The sequence below is a fragment of the Oryx dammah genome, unplaced genomic scaffold (assembly GCF_014754425.2).
Source record: "Oryx dammah isolate SB20612 unplaced genomic scaffold, SCBI_Odam_1.1 HiC_scaffold_19, whole genome shotgun sequence".
NCBI lineage: Eukaryota > Metazoa > Chordata > Mammalia > Artiodactyla > Bovidae > Oryx > Oryx dammah.
Genome location: NW_024070203.1, coordinates 13,864,519 through 13,884,845, shown reverse-complemented (window position 1 = coordinate 13,884,845; position 20,327 = coordinate 13,864,519). Strand labels below are relative to the sequence as shown.

Here is a 20,327-nt window from a genome sequence, read left to right as displayed (position 1 = left end):
AATTAAAAGATCATATGCAAGACTTTTTGGATCTACCCAAAGATGAAACATCTTGGGAAAACTTATCACATTTGACCTTGTAGCTGCCCTTGGACTTGTGACAGGATGCTAAGCACTTTAAAGAAAGTAGATTAGGTTAGATTCTAAAAGAATCAGAAAGTGAAAGTGAAGTCGCTCAGTCGTGTCCGACTCTTTGTGACCCCATGGAATGTAGCCTACCAGGATTCTCAGTCCTTGGGATTTTCCAGGCAAGAATACTGGAGTGGGTTGCCATTTACTTTTCCAGGGGATCTTCCCGACCCAGGGGTCGCACCGGAGTCTCCCACATTGTAGGTAGATGCTTTACCGTCTGAGCTACCAGGAAGAATCAGAAGAGTTAAGCAAAACAGAGCATGATTCTCAAATAGAGAGCAAATCTTGGTCCTAAGGAGAAAATGAAATCTGTCTGAACTTTGCACCATTAACAGCTGTTTGAGAGGGACTTTTGTTTATTAATATTGACAAAAGTTTAACAAAAAAATTCCAAGGTTAACTATTTTATATCTTTTTAACAATTGATGAGCCAACACTGATACATTATTAAGAACTGAAATCTCCATCGAATTGCTTTTGCACTTTTGTTAAAAGTCCGCTGGATATATTGGTGTGGATCTGTGCCTGGTTCTTTATTCTGCTCCAGATACCATACCTAGGTATCTGTCCCCCCACCAAAGCTACACTGTCATGATTACAGAAGCAGTATTATAGATCTTAATATTAGGTGGTAGTCCTCCCATTTTATTCTTCAAGAATGTTTTAAGCTATCCTAGGGAATAGCCTGTACATATACACTTTAGAATAAGCTTATCTATGTCTACTAAAAATCTTTCTGGAATTTTTATAGGAATTGCATTAGACCTTTAGATTAATTTACAGAGAATTAACATTTCTACTATGTTGAGTCTTCCAATCCATGAACATATTTATTTCTCTTCCATTTATTTAACTCTTCTTTGATCTGTTTCACCAGCATCTTTTAATTTGCAGCATACAGATCTTGTCCATGTTTTGTTAAGAGACAATCCTCTTAGGCCTCCATAAAAGACTCCCCTCCTCCAAGAAGCTTTCCCTATTGTGCAGAGGGGTGTGTGTGTGGCGGGGGTGGGGTGGGGTGTGGAGATGGGGGTGGGTGGGTGGGGACTGGTCAGGAGCAGTTCCTCAGGGCCCAGTGCCCCTCTCTGGCACGGCTTATTGTTGTAATGACTCCCTTGCTTGCTCCTGTCATTCTTACTCCGACAGAGCTGATGCTTGCGAATGCTGCTGTTCCCCAGCTCCAGTTGATGGTTAATTGGATGCCTGCTGTTCCACCGGGGAGGTGGGGTGGGGTGGGGGGGTGGGATAGATGGCATTTCCAACGACTGTCCCCAGAGGCCACCCTTGCGCCCACAGGACCAACAGCATAGCCGGGGCAGGAGCGTGGCCCTAGAGGCGATCGGCCTGGCCACTCACTAGCTGTGTGACCTCAAGTGACCTGGCTTCTCCAGCTTTAGTCCCTGGACTGTAAAAGGACTAAGTCAGAGGGCACTCCTCGTGGCTGAAGAGGGAAGGGAGGACGCGGGAAGTCTCGGGAATCGCTGCCCGCTGCGGGAAGCAGGAGAAAGCCCCCGGCGGCCGCGCCACGCCAGACCTTGCCTCTCAGAGGGGGCGGCGCTCCGACCAAGCCCGAAGGTGGAGGGCGGGCGCAAGCTCTGGGGCCCCGGGGCGATGGGAGCAGGGAGCTCCGCCTGCCGACGTTTTTAACGTCGGGATTTACAGCTAACTGGAAGCCAGTTAACTCTTGGGGGACAGGCGGCGCTCAGGGCTACGGAGACGCGGGAGGTGAAGTCTCGCCTGGCCCTCGACTCAGGTCCCTGCCAGCTGCACCCGGCCGGAAATGTGCACCACAGAGAAGCCGGCCGGCCCCGGAACGCCTAGAGCGGCACCGGAAGCTCTCCGGGCGGGCCCTCGGGCCGATTTCCGGCCGCGGAGTGCGGGCTCCTGTGCAGGCTTTGTCGGCTGGTCTGCGGGGCGGGCGCCTGGCAGTCCGCTTGCGGAGCGCCGGCGTCCTCTCGCCGTTGGGCGCCGGGTGAGTGGCGCGTTCCGGGCCCCGAGCGGGTCAGCAGGGTCCTCCGGTCGGGTGGACGGGCGGGCTGAGCGCGGCCGGCCCCGCACGGGGGTCCTGGAGCCTCGGGCTCGCTGAGCCCGGCTCCCAGCAGCCGTCACGGCCGCCCCCGCCGGACTGCAGTCCGGCCCGGGTCCCGCAGCTTCTCTCCCCAGGGAACGTGTGGGTAAATCCCACTCTCTTGATTCCTTTCCCTGGCTCCAGGGGCCACACACCCCAGGCGTAGAGCCCCCAGCTTCAGCTTCTGTGTCCCGGCTCTCAAGCCCACTGCCTGCTCTGGGGTGGCCTGGGGGTAGGTGAGGGGCACCGTGCGGGTAGTGCTGTTCTTTTGTTGCAAGCCAGCCAGCCTTTCCCTGGAGCCCGAGGGAGCTCTCCAGATGATGCTGGGAGAGTAACCGGCGCCTCGAGCCTGCTTGTGCTGGAGGAGGTGCAGAGCCGGCACCGCTGCCCTGGCCGGGTAGAGGTGAAGAAGAGAATCCCCTCCAAATGATGGGCGGCGCCGTCCTTTTCTCGAGTCGTATCAGTCCTGGAGGCCGTCTCTGCTGGTGCCTTGGACGTCTTACCCCTCATGCAGTGGCTGCATCGTAGTCATGGGAGCCTCAGGGCCTGAGTAGCATGCCTCTCTGTGTTCCCGGGAGTGTTAGCTGGAGGCCCGTTTGAACTCGGGCAGTTTGTCTATAGAGCTCATGCTCTTAATCAGGCCGCAGTGCCCTCTCTGGAGCACGTCTTTCCCCTGAGCTCCAGTCCCAGTGAATGACAGGACTTGGTCCTGTCCACGGAGGTGGGACTTTCGTTAGATGTAACAATAACGGTATCTTAATAATACCAGTAGCTACAGCATCACTCATTTGGAAGATACCAGAGAAGCGGGGCGGGGCGAGGTTGCTATGTCTTTTCACAAGCCTAACTTCCTAGCTCCAGTGTCTCCTGGAGAGATGGGGATGGATTTCTCCTGCAAAGGCCTTAGGGATGGTAAGGCTTGCACGGCGGAGCTGAGAAAGCCCAGACCGCGTTCACAAGCTGTTAATGGAAGAGGTTCTCAGAGAAGCAGCTGACCCATAATAGGGCAGGGCCTTGAAGCAGTTCAGGGAGCTGTCGGGCACGTCTAGTGCTGCCTCGGGTTGTGGAATATAACCGGTGAAAGGACACTGAACTGCTCAGGAAAGGCGAAGACCATTGACATCTGGGCAGAGCCCTGGGAGCAAAACTCAGATGGCTGTGGGGTGGTGGGGGAAGGAGACCGCAGTTAGCAGCTGGCTCAGCTGTAAGCCAGTCACCTCCCCGAACCTCATGGATGATTGTGTGGCGAACACAGGAAATAAGAAAAGCACGTGCCGGGCACTTGGTCCCCGCCGTGTCTGTGGTGGCACGAGTGCAGGTTGGTGAGACTGGCGGCCGTGGGGCCGCGCGGGGGTGCAGATTCTCCTGCAGCTCTAGTCCGTGTCTTCCTTGGGTGCCCTTTTACTATCCTTTTCCTGCTGCTCCCAAGGGTGGAGTCTGCACACCTACCTGCTTCCTTTCTTTGGACTGTAAGCGGCAGACAGCCACGCTGGTAACTTACGAGCCCAAGGCTTATAACACCCCTTTACTAGTGCGCGTGTGCAAACAGCTTCCCGCCCCTGCAGTGGGCACTGCCCCCTCCCGTCTCAGAGCCACTCTGGCGGCTTATAGGCTTCACTCCCAGCTCTGAGGCTCTCCCCATCTCAGTATCAACAATATCGTGTTATATTTTGTCTGGCAAGTTCTAACAGAAGGGAGGGCCATGTTAGCCCCAGACATTATGGAACCAGCAGTCTGATATATTTTTACTTCGTTTGCTTCATTCAGGTTTCTTTAAATGAAAAAGTATCAATTTAACTTTATTTGAATTCACAGGGGAAAAAAGGCATTAGGAGAAACTGAAAGATTGCTGATATTCAGATAAATGTTTATTCAAAGCAGGGTATATTTAATTTTAAAAACTTCCTGAAAAATTAAAATTATGAAAATCACGAAAAGGCACACATTTTATTTAGGTATTTATTTTAAATGTTTATTTATTTGGCTGTGCCAAGTCCTAGTTGTGGCACATAGGATCTTTAGTTTCAGCACGTAAACTCTTAGTTGTGGCATGTGGGATCTAGTTCCCTGGACCAGGGATCAAACCCTGGACTCCTTGCACTGGGAGCTTGGAGTCTTATCCACTGGACCACCAGGGAAGTCCCAAAGGCACACATTTTAAAGCTATATTCTTATAAATAGACACAAGCCTGTTTTCAGGTGGTATAACAGTCCTTTTAAACAACAACAACAAAAAATCAGGAAATATCACCTCCAAAACAAAAAACCGAATATACTCCCTGTTTTTGGATTAGAAAATAATAAGATTTAAAATATAAGCTTACTTGTAGAATACCAATCCCAGCTGCTCTAAGCAAAATACCCTGTAACAGCAACATCACACTTGGGGAGGGAAAAACATCTTTGAGAATGGACTCTGGAGGCAGACAGGCCTGACTCTGGACCTAAGCTCTGCCACTGACTGGCTTAGCAGCCTTGGGTAATTGACTTTCTCAGCCTCTGTAATATAGAGTAAATAATCGAGGTCATGGCTGCCTCGCAAGGTTTGGAGCTGTGCCTGAGACTGTGCAGGCCAGTTCAGCAGTGCCTGTTTGGGGTTGAGGGTCACTCATCAGTAGCACCCCTCCTGCCCTCCCAAATCTGCACCAGTGAGGCCATGAAGAGCGAAAAGTTCAGCTTGCTACTTGTCCAAGCCTTGGTTGGACTGATGCTGGACCTCTAGGCCAAGTGCGTGTTAGGCTGTGTCCTGCCTGCCCACAGGAGGCTCTGGATCGCTGCAGCCTCTCCGCAGCACTGCACTCCTGGCCCAGAGCAGCAGGACCTGTGCCCCAGTGGACAAGGCTGGGTGCTATGTGCCTAGTTATTCTCCCAGACCTTTCATTTGGCTAACTCCTTCCCCTAGTCTGGGGAAGGGAGGCGGGCTGAGTACTTCAGGGAATGTCGTTCCTCACGACACCAGGGGCACCTCCGGCATCTGAAGCGTAGTGGGGCCTCAGAGCGCCAGGGCCCCATATGAATGAACTTGAAGGATGCAGGGACGTGTTAGAAGTCAGGGGAGGGTGTACAGATGGACAGGTAAATGTGACCCCGTGTTTATACCTACAGATGGCATGCATGGAAGTAAATGTGTCATTTTTGTTTAAGCCAAAGCCTGGATGAATGTGTATAAACTGAACAGCTTGCATTGGTCTCTGGGATTGTTGGGGATTATCCTCATTTTTGTTTACCACTTGAAGTGTTCTTACAGTGTGGGTCTTATGTCTGTAATTGCTCAGAATGGACAGTATAAAAGTGAAGTAAAATAGGATATGAGACTGAGGAGTGTGGTCCTCATTTCATAATACATTGGTGCAGAAAAAAACACTAGAGGAAAACGTCAATGTGTAATCTGAGTACTGGAGTTAAGAATAATTTTATTTTTAGCCAAAGTTTTTCTCAACTAGCATAGTTTACCCTTATGCCTTAAAAATAACTAAAGTAATTTCTGTAAGCAGGAAAAAGATTTAAATCAAGTTAGTGGGCCTTTAACTCAGAAGAACAGTGTGAGTGAATGTCACCGGGCAGTGGTCAGAAATGCTGTGTCACAGGGCGCCCAAGAGGGCCACTGCTCCAGGAAGCTGTGTTGCAAACCTCACATGGAGAGAAACGCCTCGCGTAGACTTGCAGCTTCTCACTCTTACTGTCAGCTATTGGCTCACTGTCTTCATCATCACAGGGAGTGTTGCATCTGAATAGTCAGGTTGTCTAACAGCATTATCTAAGCATGGGTTCCTCTTGCTGTAACCGAGATTCAAAACGAGTGTTCCCAAGAGGAAACTTGGTTTCTGGTATCCCATCTCAGAGGCAGAGGGAGGGTCCTGCCCCCCAGGAGCCTGCAGTGTGGCCTTGTGCATGTCCCAGGGATTGGGCAAGAGGGTGGCATGCTGGAATCAGTCACAGGTCACCCCTGACATCAGGGGACTTCAGGAAATGTGATGGTTCACTGCTGGCTCTGTGTCCACTGAAATTTCTGGAGGGATTTCTGTCACTCGAAGCAGGGACACTGGGCAGCCTCATGTCTGCCGTAGCTGACCAGCTGGTCCTCTGGCCCCCATGCTAGGCCATGCTCAGTTGCTGCCTCCAGCTGGAGCCAGGATCCCTGGCCTGTGGCTTTCTCTCTGCACCAGTGTGTGTCCACACAGCCACAGTCTAAACTCAACAGGTTCCGGCCTCCCCAGATGCTGCCTCGTCCCCCAGCAAGAGCAGATGACCACGTGAATGCGTCCACTCAAGAAGGGGAGGAGCCCTGAGCACAGGCAGTCACTGGTCCACAGCGTCAGCAGTTCCCAGGAGTCTCCAAGGGTGGCCTGAGCTGTAGCCACTGAAACGAAGGAGTCCCAAGGCTCAGTGGGAACGAGGACCTCTGTTGGCCAGAAGACAGGCACAGGACTGTGCCCAGCTCTGAGCTGCCAGCCCCTTGGGGTGAAGGGCAGAATTGTGGAAAGGACACGGCGTTGTGTTCACGCAGTGAAGGCTGCCTGCGCTGAGGTCCATGCAACACAGGTGGCCTCCCGGTGTGGTGCTCAGTGTCAGCAGACACCTGGCGGGGCCGGGGGGGGGGGGGCGTGTCTTGACGTTGCTCAAATTAGTGTGGAAGGTTCTACAACCTTAGTAATATGCTAAGAAGCACTGAAATGTGTGCTTTAAAATGGTGGATTTTATGATGTGTGAATTCTAGCTCTATAAAAAAGTGGGTGCCTATTGAATAAAAAGCAGACACAAAACAACCATATGATTCCATTGAAGTGAAATTGAAAACTGCAGAATTATAATAGACAGTTCCTCTTAGAGGGTGTCCTCTGGGTGATGGGAATGGTATGGTTAGAAAGGTGGACAGAGGAGTCCAGGGAGACTGTGCCCTAGATGCGAGCTGTCACTCGAGAAGGAAAGCAGCCTGTTGGGAGGAACCTGGGGAGCCCTCCTGCCCCCAGCAGCTCCCCACCACTGGCTCTGTCCTCAGGGGCACATCCTTGCCCTCGGGGATTTGGGGGCATCTCTGTGAGGCTGCACAGCAGTTGGACTGCTTCCCAATGGTGCAGATTTGGGGAGAGAAGTCCTGTAGGGTCATCTTGGGGGGAACTCCTGGGAACTGGGCTCAGCTGAGGAGGGAGCACTTGGGGGAGCACCTGTGAGCAAGGTGGGATGGGGCAGCAGGGGGCTGGACGACTCTTCAGAGTTGCCCCACATGGAGACTGGGGCACTCTGGGCTCTGTCATGGGCCAGGATCCTGCTGGGGTATGACAGACAGGGTTCTGCACTCCTCCTGACACGACGGAGGGCTCTTTTCGGTCATTTGACAAAAGGCGGGGCTCATCAGGAACCCTTGGAAAGCAGGGTTTGTGCAGCTGGTTGCAGAGGAGAAGGAGAGGGCGTCTGAGCTGCTCCTGCCTGGAAGGTGCCAGTGCTCCCAAGGGGCCATTCCATGACCACAGGGAACCACGTTCTGCCAACAACCTGAGTGAAGTGGAGACAAAGTTTTCCCAAGCTTCTAAAGCTTTCCTGAGCCTGGTTGACACTGTGTGCAACCCTTTGCAGGGGGTCACTCAGGCCAGGCTGGTCTCTGACCTGCTGCCCTGTGAGGTGGCACATGGGTTGTAGTGGCAGAGGGCTGGCAGTAGAGAGGGCGTCCCCTCAGCAAATTGCTGAAGGAGAAATTTTCTGCTGGGGCAAGGATTCCAGAGCTGAAGGCACATCCCAGAAATGGTGCGAGGTTCCCTAAGCATAGGTTTTTCCATGGCAGACACACCTGTGCACCATGGCCCCCCTGCACTCACAAGCACCATTTTCCTAAAGACCATCCGTGACGAGAACTTCCCACCGTGGCCAGCTTTGTCTGGGTCTGACCTCCACGGAAGTAGGATCACACACTGAGCTCTTGGACTCGGTGTCACCCCAGAAGGTCCACCTGTGCTCTGGTGCAGGGCTGTCCTCCTTGCTGGAGGACACCTCAGTTGGCCCTCTCTTCTGCTGGTGGATGTTCTGGTGACTGCATGGTGCTGTGGTGACCATTCCCACCCAAGACTCTGCTGCTGGGCGGGTGCAGGGTGCACAGGTGGACGTGTTTACCTCTGATTCCATGGAGGACATTTAACCCAGTACAGAGGGCGGGTGTGGTGTGGGCACCAACACTGGTAGCATGGTAAATGTGGGAGAAAGTGGGTGTCCTCATCTCATGGCTTCTGTTTTCTCATTGGAAGAAGCCACAAGGCCATCATCCCTGGGGTGGGGAGTGCTGTTGGACTCTTGAGAGGAGAAGCCAGGAGATGGTCTCACGGGAGAGTTAGCCAGGTATGGGAGCTGCTGGCAGCCCCCAGGGCCCGTCGGGCAGGTGATTATAAACATGAGAGCTCTGGCGGCAGGAACAGAGACACCCATCAGGAAGCAGGTTGAGCTTTGCCCCGAGGGGAGGGCTAGAGGGCACACGTGGTGGAGGAAGGAGAGGGCAGGGGAGCGGGGTTAACAGGCCAGAGCTCGTGTGAGTCTCACCCATCCAGCGTCTCAGCTGGGCAGAAGGTGGCTGAGTCGGGGTCGGAGCAGTCTTCCTGTGTTTCTTAGGAAACGTGTCTTGACTTTTAAGTGGAATCCAGACCCATCCCTGCCCATCAGCTCATCTGTCCCCTGAAACTGGTGGTGGTGGAGCCCCCTACATCAGTGGAGAGGCCAGCGGGCTGAGCCAAGCGCTGAGCTGAGTGCTGCTCCAGGTGCACAGTTCACCTCATCTGCTCCAGCAGATTGCCATCTCGTAATGAAGGGGAAAGATGATCTTATTCTGCTTTATTTCAGATGCTGATTGGTGACCAGAAGGGGACTCGGAGCCTGGGTTTCTGGGCGTGGGAATCTGCAGAAGGCAGTGTCTGAAACCCTCCCAGTGATGGAGCTCACAGCCCCCACGTCTGGGGGGGGGGCCTGACCCCAGACTCGGGAGGCTTTTAGGAAACCTGGATGCACAGAGCCTGCGGAGCTGCACCTCGCAGGAAGGGGGTTTCCAGCAGGTGACAGTCACCCACTGGAAGATCCAAACGGCAGAGGGAGCACAGGCGGGGAGTAAGTCTGAGGGGAGCCCTCTCCTGAGCCCAGACCTCCTTCTGCTTCAGAGAGAGTTGATCGAGGGGGAGGCCCCCCAGCACAAGGACTGTGGCAGCTTCCCGTTCAACCCTGGCCTGGCCAGACATCAGGCTTCTCATGCTGGGGAGAAAGGTCACAGGTGTGATGAGTGTGGGAAGGGCTTCAGCCAGAGCTCCCACCTGGTGGAACATCACCATGCTCATGGTGGGGAGAGGCTGTATGTGTGTAACGCGTGTGGCAAGGACTTCGTTCTCTACACGGATCTCATGGAGCATCAGAAAGCACACACGGGAGAAAGGCCCTTCAAGTGTGCTCAGTGTGGGAAGGCATTCTGTCACAGCTCAGACCTGATCCGCCACCAGCGGGTCCACACCCGCGAGAGGCCCTTTGAGTGCAAGGAGTGCGGGAAGGGCTTCAGCCAGAGCTCATTGCTCATCCGGCACCAGAGGATTCACACAGGGGAGCGGCCGTATGAGTGCAATGAGTGCGGCAAGGCCTTCATCCGGAGCTCCAGCCTCATCCGGCACTTCCAGGTCCACACAGAGGTGAGGCAGTACGAGTGCCAGGACTGTGGCAAGGCCTTCCGCCACCGCTCAGACCTCATTGAGCACCAGAGGATCCACACTGGGGAGCGGCCCTTCGAGTGCAACGAGTGTGGCAAGGCCTTCATCCGGAGCTCAAAGCTCATCCAGCACCAGCGCATCCACACTGGGGAGCGGCCATACGTCTGCAATGAGTGTGGGAAGCGCTTCAGCCAGACGTCCAACTTCACGCAACACCAGAGGATCCACACCGGGGAGAAGCTCTACGAGTGCAACGAGTGCGGGAAGGCCTTCTTCCTGAGTTCCTACCTTATTCGACACCAGAAGATCCACACTGGGGAGAGGGTGTACGAGTGCAAGGAGTGTGGGAAAGCCTTTCTCCAGAAAGCACACCTCACCGAGCACCAGAAGATCCACTCTGGGGACAGGCCCTTCGAGTGCAAGGACTGCGGGAAAGCCTTTATTCAGAGCTCCAAGCTACTCCTGCACCAGATTATTCACACTGGAGAGAAACCCTATGTGTGCAGTTATTGTGGGAAAGGCTTCATTCAGAGGTCAAACTTCCTTCAGCACCAGAAGATCCACACTGAGGAGAAACTCTACGAGTGTAGTCAGTATGGGAAAGAGTTCACCCCACCCCCAGACTTTAAAAGCAGTCAGGAGGCTCCCCAGGAGGGCCTTCCCTTGAGTCAGACAGCCGTACACTTGGGGGAGATGTGTGGAGGCCTGGAGGGGCATACAGACTTCTAATTATCCTCTGGCTCACATAGTGATGCTGGAAACAAGTGGCAAGGGCCCTGACTCATGAGGTTTTGGAGGAGTCAGCATTTTCCATTGTCATGGATGGGCGGAGCTGCCACCTCTCACTTGGCCACAGTGGGGCCTGCTGTCCTCCGCTGGGAGAACATGCAGGAGAGCCACACAGTTGGAAGCTGACATGGATCTGGACCAGTTATGGGGGAGCTGTGGGTGTGGGGGGGAGGAGCTTGGCCTCAGGAGAAGAAGAGTCTATTCCACTGCACAATAACAATTCACCCTTGAGTTATTCCCTTTTAAAGCAGAGTTATGTATCTAATTTTATAACTTTTAAAAGAGTGTTCCTCAGACATTTTTGATCTGTCAGAAAGGCAAGCTAGAGAAAGATAACTTTCTTACCTAAAACCACAACTTGGTTTTCCTGTGGTCCTTAGGAGAAATTCCGGACTCCCCGCCTTGCATCCAAAGGCTTCCTGGAGCCTCATCTGCCCCAGTTCACTCCAGGTTGCAGAGGTAGCACTGGACGTGCCCCCTCATCCGGGCGCTCCTGCCTCCCAGCTGAGGCCCAAGTGCCCCCTCTCATCTGCCTGATGACCCATCACGAGTCAAGACCCATCCCAAGCTGCGTGTTGCTACCCCTCTGCTGCTTCTGATACTTGGTGGCCATTTGCCTCATTACTGTGCTTGCTCTGATTGTTGTGTGTGCTCTCTCACTGTTAAGGACCGTGAGTGTATCTCATGATTTGTGTGTCCCTGGTATCTGAAGCAGGGCAATAAAAAGCACAGCCAAGTGTGCACTTGGCACCTCTCTTGCTTTGTCCTCTCTACACTGTTATTTAAAACATATAAAAAATTTTTTTGTCATTGCTTTTTTGTTTTGTGGCAGTGTAGTCTGCTGGTCTACTGGAAATTCCTCCTCTTCGCCCTGCTGACATCTCTGTTCATAATGCATTCAACACTTGCAGGCAGTAGCCAGAGTGAGACTGGCCTCTTGTATGTTTTGCCTTCAGAGTTTGTCTGTGAATGACTGTCCACTCGCTTGGGGGGCTGCAGGGCGGCGCTCATCTTCACCTGCTGCTGCTGCTGCTGCTGCTGCTGCGTCGCTTCAGTCGTGTCCAACTCTGTGCAACCCCATAGGCGGCAGCCCACCAGGCTCCCCCGTCCCTGGGATTCTCAAGGCAAGAACACTGGAGTGGGTTGCCATTTCCTTCTCCAGTGCATGAAAGTGAAAAGTGAAAGTGAAGTCGCTCAGGCGTGTCCGACTCTTTGCAACCCCATGGACTGCAGCCTACCAGGCTCCTCCATCCATGGGATTTTCCAGGCAAGAGTACTGGAGTGGAGTGTCATTGCCTTCCCCTCATCTTCACCTAGTGTTCTGTATATCTCTAATTCACTGAGGACACACAGTCCTGATACACTTCATGACTTTCTTCTGTCTTAATAATTCCATGATTGAGCCCAACTTCTTCCCCCTCTCTCTGTTCTCCAGCTCACTTTGTCACTGATCTGAAAATGTATTGTTCAAAAGGACCAGTGCTAAATACTTGGAAACCAAGGTGAATAAGACACCATCTGTCCTGAAGTCATCCATAGTCTGATGGGGCAGGCAGAAAGGTCATGGCAGGCTGAGTTCAGTGTTGGAGTTGAAGTATGTTTCCAATTGTGCAGGGGTGTAGGTCAGGAGGCAGTTACTTTGGTGTGGAAATGTAAGGTGGCTTCATGGAGGAGGTGACAGTGAACTGGACAAGTAGACACTTGTCACCTAGAGAAGAGGGTGGTCTGGGAGAGACTCTGGAGAAACAGGAGGCCTGGAGGATCTCTCTCTGATCTAAAGCAGGTGAGTTATATCACACAGTGGATAACTGTCTAGCAGAACTGTTAGTTGTTGCATCTGAATTTCTTTTATTTGAATATGAACCAGTTTTGAAATGCTGTCAGAATGTACTGCCCATGAGGGCATATCTTGAGTTCTTAAATTCCAGCAACTCTAGAAGCCTTGAGTGGGTAAAGAGCATATAGTACTCCATTGTTGGAAAACTCACCCATAACAGATGTTTCAAATGGTATAGAAACATATTACCAGACCATTTTAACCAACTTTGGTTGAGGTCCAGTTGCCATATAGTAACACACCCATTTTAAGTGTACAGAATTTTGGCAAATCCATATGCATGTGTAACCATCATCACAAGAAAAACAACACTTCTGTCACCTACAAAATGTTCCCTTTTGCCCTTTCCCAGGTCCCACTTCAGGCCCAAGTAAACACTTTGTTAGTATGCATTCATTCTGCCTGTTGCAGGACTTCACATAAATGGATTCATTTGGCACGTAATCCTGTGTGTCTGACTTCTTCCACTTTGCCATGTTTTAAAGACTAAACCAAGTAGCTCTGTGTTTCCAGAGCTGTTTGTGAGTAGTGTTCCATTGTATGGGTGAAGGTGAACATCATTTATTATTCATTCATCTGCTGGTAGAAATTTGGGTTTCCAGTTTTGGCTGTTATGAATAAAAGTTAGCATTTGTGTAAAAGTATTTGGACTTGCCTCTTTATTTCACTTGTGTAAGTGTCTAGGAACTTAACTGCTGGATTATAAGATACATGAGTCTTAATTTTATAAGAAATTGCCCAAAAGTTCTTCATCATGGTTATGGCCTCTCTTGCCACTGTCAGGGTTCAAATGGTCCACATCCTTACCAACATGTAGTATGGTGACACTTCTAAAATCTAATCCACTCCAGTGGCATAGATCGGTGTCTCTTTATGCTTCTAATTTGTATTTGCCTACTGAATGATGGGACTCCCCAGGTGGCTCAGCAGTAGTGAATCTGCTTGCCAGTGCAGGAACCACTGGAGACATCCCTGGGTTCAATCCCTGGGAACAGGCGGAAGATCCCTGGAGAAGGAAATAGCAACCCACTCCATTACTCTTGCTGAGAGAATCCCATGGACAGAAGAGTCAAGCAAGGGGGTTGCAAAGAGTCTAACATGACTGAGCACGCATATGTACACTGAATGATGATATGGAGAATCTATGTCATCTTTTGCCCATTTTAAAGTTGGGTGGTTTGTCTTATCTACTTGAAAGGATTTTGGCAAAAAAAAAAAAAAAAAAAAAGCAAAATGGTTGAAGAGGCCTTACAAATAACAGAAAGGAAGAGAAGTGAAAGGCACAGGAGAAAAGGAAAGATATATCCATCTGAATGCAGAGTTCCAAAGAACAGCAAGAGGATATAAGTCTTCCTATGTGATCAGAGCAAACAAATAGAGGAAAACAACAGACTGGGAAAAACTAGAGATCTCTTCAGGAAAATCAGATTCCAAGGGGACGTTTCATGCAAAGATGGACACAATACAGGACAACCAGTATGGACCTAACAGAAGCAGAACATACTAATAAGAGGTGGCAAGAATACACAGAAGAACTATACAAAAAAGACCTTAAAAACCAGATAACCACAATGGTGTGATCACTCACCTAGAGCCAGACATCCTGGAATGTGAAGTCAAGTGGGCCTTAAGAAGAATCACTATGAAAAAAGCTAGTGGAGGTGATGGAATTCCAGCTGAACTATTTCATATCCTAAAAGATGATGCTGTGAAAGTGCTGTACTCAATATGCCAGCAAATTTGGAAAACTCAGCAGTAGCCACAGGACTGGAAAAGGTCAGTTTTCATTCCAATGCGAAAGAAAAGCAGTGTCAAAGAATGTTCAAACTACTGCACAACTGCACTCATCTCACACACTAGCAAAGTAATGCTCAAAATTCTCCAAGCCAGGCTTCAACAGTACGTGAAAAGAGACCTTCAACATGTTCAAGCTGGATATAGAAAAGGCAGAGAAACATCAAATTGCCATGATTGTTGGATTATTGAAAAAACAAGAAAGTTCCAGAAAAATATCTACTGCTTTATTTACTATACTAAAGCCTTTGACTGTGTGGATCACAACAAAGTGTGGAAAATTCTTCAAGAGATGGGAATACCAGACCACCTTACGTGCCTTCTGAGAAATTTGTATGCAGGTCAAGAAGCAGCTGTTAGAACCAGACATGGACTGGTTCCAAGTTGAGGAAGGAGTACATCCAAGCTGTTTCTTGTCACCCTGCTTATTTAACTTCTATGCAGAGTACATCATCCAAAATGCTGGGCTGGATGAAGCACAAGCTGGGAACAAGATTGCCGGTAGGAATATTAATAACGTCAGATATGCAGATGACACCACCCTTATGGCAGAAAGTGAAAAGGAACTAAAAAGCCTCTTGATGAAAGTGAAAGAGGAGAGTGAAAAAGTTGGCTTAAAACTCAAGATTCAGGAAAGGAAGATCATGGCATCTGGTCCCAACAGTTCATGGCAAATAGATGCGGAAACAATGGAAACAATGACAGACTTTGTTTTGGGGGGCTCCAAAATCACGGCAGATGGTGACTGCAGCCATGAAATTAAAAGACACTTGCTCCTTGGAAGAAAAGCTATGACCAACCTGGACAGTGTATAAAAAAAGTGGAGCTGTTACTTTTGCTGACAAAGGTGCACCTAATCAAACCTGTGAGTTTTCCAGTCGTCATGTATGGATGTGAGAGTTGGACCATAAAAAAAGCTGAGCACAAACAATTGATGCTTCTGAACTATGGTGTTGGAGAAGGCTCTTGAGAGTCCCATGGACAGCAAGGAGATCCAACCAATCAATGGTAAAGGAAATCAGTCCTGAATATTCATTGGAAGGACTGATGCTGAAGCTCCAATACTTTGGCCACTTGATGCAAGGAATTAACCATTTAAAAATACCTTGATGCTGGGAAAGATTGAAGGCAGGAGAAGGGGATGGCAGAGGATGACATGCTTGGATGGCATCACTGACTTGACAGACATGAGTTTGAGCAAGCTCTGGGAGTTGGTGACGGACAGGGAAGCCTGGCGTCCATGGAGTCGCAGAGTCAGACACGACCAAGCAACTGAAGTGAAGGATTTGGGGGGTTTCTCTGGTGGCCCAGTGGTTGAGAATTCATCTGCCAATGCAGGAGACATGGACTCAGTCCTTGGTCTTAAGAAGATCCCACATGCTATGAGGCAGCTGAGCCTGGCTCTGGAGACCTGGAGCCCATAACTACAGAAGCCGGCTGTACCCTAGAGCCTGTGCTTTGCACCAGGAGAAGCCATGGCAATGAGAAGCCTGCTCACAGCTTGAGGGTAGCCCCCAACTCTCCTCAAATACAGAAAGCCTCCCTGCAAGGAAGACTCAGTTCAGTTCAGTTCAGTTCAGTTGCTCAGTCGTGTCTGACTCTTTGTCACCCCATGAACTGCAGCACACCAGGCCTCCCTGTCCATCACCATCTCCCGGAGTTCACCCAAACTCACGTCCATCGAATCGGTGATGCCATCCAGCCATCTCATCCTCTGTCGTCCCCTTTCCTTCCTGCTCCCAACCCACAACCCCCCGCCCCCCAAGCATCAGAGTCTTTTCCAATGAGTCAACTCTGCATGAGGTGGCCAAAGTACCGGACTTTCAGCTTTAGCATCATTCCTTCCAAAGAACACCCAGGGCTGATCTTTAGAATGGACTAGTTGGATCTCCTTGTAGTCCAAGGGACTCTCAAGAGTTTTCTCCAACACCACAGTTCAAAAGCATCAATTCTTCGGTGCTCAGCTTTCTTTATACTCCAACTCTCATATCCATACACGACCACTGGAAAAACCATAGCTTTGACTAGACAGACCTTTGTTGGCAAAGTAATGTCTCTGTTTTTCAACATGCTATCTAGGTTGGTCGTAACTTTTCTTCCAAGGAGTAAGCGTCTTTTAATTTCATGGCTGCGATCAACATCTGCAGTGATTCTGGAGCCCCCCAAAATATCTGACACTGTTTCCACCATTTCCCCATCTATTTCCCATGAAGTGATGGGACTGGATGCCATGACCTTCGTTTTCTGAATGTTGCACTTTAAGCCAACTTTTTCACTCTCCTCTTTCACTTTCATCAAGAGGCTTTTTAGTTCCTCTTCACTTTCTGCCATAAGGGTGGTGTCATCTGCATATCTGAGGTTATTGATATTTCTCCTGGCAAGCTTGATTCCAGCTTGTGCTCCTTCCAGCCCAGCATTTCTCATGATGTACTCTGCGTATAAGTTAAATAAGCAGGGTGACAATATACAGCCTTGACGTACTCCTTTTCCTATTTGGAACTAGTCTGTTGTTCCATGTCCAGTTCTAACTGTTGCTTCCTGACCTGCATGTAGGTTTCTCAAGAGGCAGGTCAGGTGGTCTGGTATTCCCATCTCTTTCAGAATTTTCCACAGTTTATTGTGATCCACACAGTCAAACGCTTTGGTATAGTCAATAAAGCAGAAATAGATGTTTTTCTGGAACTCTCTTGCTTTTCCCATGATCCAGAGGATGTTGGCAATTTGATCTCTGGTTCCTTTGCCTTTTCTGAAACCAGCTTGAACATCAGGAAGTTCACGGTTCACGTATTGCTGAAGCCTGGCTTGGAGACTTTTGAGCATTACTTTACTAGCGTGTGAGATGAATGCAATTGTGCGGTAGTTTGAGCATTCTTTGGCATGGCCTTTCTTTGGGATTGGTATGAAAACGGACCTTTTCCAGTCCTGTGGCCACTGCTGAGTTTTCCAAATTTGCTGGCAAATTGAGTGCAGCACTTTCACAGCATCATCTTTTGGGATTTGAAATAGCTCCACTGGAATTCCATCACCTCCACTAGCTTTGTTCGTAGTGATGCCTTCTAAGCCCCCCTTGACTTCACATTCTAGGATGTCTGGCTCTAGGTGAGTGATCACACCATCGTGATTATCTGGGTTGTGAAGCTCTTTTTGTACAGTCCTTCTGTGTATTCTTGCCACCTCTTAATATCTTCTGCTTCTATTAGGTCCATACCATTTCTGTCCTTTATCGATCCCATCTTTGCATGAAATATTCCCTTGGTATCTCTAATTTTCTTGAAGAGATCTCTAGTCTTTCCCATTCTGTTGTTTTCCTTTATTTCTTTGCACTGATCGCTGAGGAAGGCTTCCTTATCTCTTCTTGCTATTCTTTGGAACTCTGCATTCAGATGCTTATCTTTCCTTTTCTCCTTTGCTTTTCACTTCTCTTCTTTTCACAGCTATTTGTAAGGCCTCCCCAGACAGCCAGTTTGCTTTTTTGCATTTCTTTTCCATGGGGATGGTCTTGATCCCTGTCTCCTGTACAATATCACAAACCTCAGTCCATAGTTCATCAGGCACTCTATCTATCAGATCTAGGCCCTTAAATCTATTTCTCATTTCCACTGTATAATCATAAGGGATTTGATTTAGGTCATACCTGAATGGTCTAGTGGTTTTCCCTACTTTCTTCAATTTAAGTCTGAATTTGGCAATAAGGAGCTCATGATCTGAGCCACAGTCAGCTCCTGGTCTTGTTTTTGCTGACTGTATAGAGCTTCTCTGTCTTTGGCTGCAAAGAATATAATCAATCTGATTTTGGTATTGACCATCTGGTGATGTCCATATGTAGAGTCTTGTGTTGGAAGAGGGAGTTTGCTATGATCAGTGCATTCTCTTGGCAAAACTCTATTAGCCTTTGCCCTGCTTCATTCCGTAGTCCAAGGCCAAGTTTGCCTGTTACTCCAGGTACTTCTTCACTTCCTACTTTTGCATTACTGTCCCCTATAATGAAAGGGACATCTTTTTGGGGTGTTAGTTCTAAAAGGTCTTGTAGGTCTTCATAGAACCGTTCAACTTCAGCTTCTTCAGCATTACTGGTTGGGGCATAGACTTGGAGTACTGTGATACTGAATGGTTTGCCTTGGAAACGAACAGAGATCATTCTGTTGTTTTTGAGATTGCATCCAAGTACTGCATTTCGGACTCTCTTGTTAACCATGATGGCTACTCCATTTCTTCTGAGGGATTCCTGCCCGAAGTAGTAGATATAATGGTCATCTGAGTTAAATTCACCCATTCCAGTCCATTTTAGTTCACTGATTCCTAGAATGTCGATGTTCACTCTTGCTATCTCGTTTGACCACTTCCAATTTGCCTCGATTCATGGACCTAACATTAAGGTTCCTATGCAATATTTCTCTTTACAGCATCGGAGCTTGGTTCTATCACCAGTCACATCCACAGCTGCATGTTGTTTTTGCTTTGGTTCCATCGCTTCATTCTTTCTGGAGTTATTTCTCCACTGATCTCCAGTAGCATATTGGGCACCTACTGACCTGGGGAGTTCCTCTTTCAGTATCCTATTATTTTGCCATCATTTTGCCTTTTCATACTGTTCATGGGGTTCTCAAGGCAAGAATACTGAAGTGGTTTGCCATTCCCTTCTCCAGTGGACCACATTCTGTCAGACCTCTCCACCATGACCGCCCATCTTGGATGGCCCCACACGGCATGGCTTAGTTTCATTGAGTTAGACAAGGCTGTGGTCATAGTGTGATTAAATTGACTAGTTTTCTGTGATTATGGTTTCAGTGTGTCTGTCCTCTGATGCCCTCTTGCAACACCTACCGTCTTACTTGGGTTTCTCTTACCTTAGACTTGTGGTATCTCTTCACGGCTGCTCCAGCCAAAAATAAACATTAAAAAAAAAAAAAGGCGTGGAATTTTAGGTAATTAGTTTTACACCTTTCTTTTCTGATGTAAATATTTAAACCCAGGACTATCCGTCTAAACATCGCTCTAGCTGCATTCCGCAGATTTTGACGTGCCGTGTTTCCATTATTCCCACAGCCGGGGAAAGTGGAAAGGATCAGGCCGGCTCCAGACAACACCGCCACCAAGACAAACTCCTAGGCGGGGCGGAAGCGCCACTTCCGGCGGCGGGACAAGCACTTCCGCTGGGGTGTGTGCATCATGGCCGCTCCCGTCTGGCCTAGCTTGTGGAGTTCCCAGGTGGGTTTACCTGCGGTTACTAGCCATTAGGTTAAGGTGCAGCTGCCGGCCTGACGCTCCTCCGGGCGTTGGCCCCACCCTCATCAGGCCTGAGCCTGTTTCCGCTTCCAGCCACGCTCCCTGGGCAGCCGCGTCTGTGTTTGGGGCAGCCTCCACTTCTGTGAATTCAACCTGGACCGCCCCGGTGGGAGCTGCTGTGCCCCTCTGCCTGTTTAATACCAAAAAATACCCTTGCTCAGGACTCCTTCGCAGGTGGGAGCCGCGTGCTCCTGCCTAGCCCATCGGCCGAGATGACTGGCGCTCTAACTCAGGAATCGCCTTGAGTTTTGCCTTCTCCGTTTCCACTCTCCACGTCTCTGCCCGGGCCCCCGTTCATCCCTCCACTCGACCATCTCAGTGGCCAATGGCCGTCTCCCTGTCTTCCCTTATCCCGTCCTGCGCAGGGAGAATCTTTCTGAAGTTTAGCTGCCACAAAAGGACCTGTCTTTCCTGTAAAACCATGGGATCTTTCTGAAGGTTAGGAAAAGATTCTTCAGGTTTTTTTCTTCTAGAAGCATTATAGTTTCATCTTTCACATTTTGGTCCAACATCGATCTTGAATTATTTGGGGGTATGGTACGAATTACATTAATGCCCTTGTCATAAAACACGCTTAACTGGGGGATTCCCTGGCAGTCAGGTGGTTAGGTTAAGCTTCCACTGTTTCACTGCTGAAGATCTGGGTTCATTCCTTGGTCAGAGAACTAAATTCCTGCAAACTGCCTGGCACTACCAAAAACAAACAAACAAACCCACCTAGTTGTATGGGTGAGTCTATTTCTGCACTCTGCTG

The 20,327-nt window shown here is 49.6% G+C and overlaps 1 protein-coding gene across 1 annotated transcript; it reads left to right on the top strand.

Moving 5' to 3' along the window:
• The first annotated feature begins 1,973 nt into the window (after nt 1-1,973).
• Nucleotides 1,974-13,137, top strand: ZNF623 (zinc finger protein 623). Its single transcript, XM_040261640.1, has 2 exons — nt 1,974-2,104; nt 9,023-13,137. The coding sequence occupies exon 2, from the start codon at nt 9,571-9,573 to the stop codon at nt 10,594-10,596; it is 1,026 nt and encodes a 341-aa protein (XP_040117574.1). The 5' UTR covers nt 1,974-2,104; nt 9,023-9,570; the 3' UTR covers nt 10,597-13,137.
• The last annotated feature ends 7,190 nt before the right edge of the window (nt 13,138-20,327 follow it).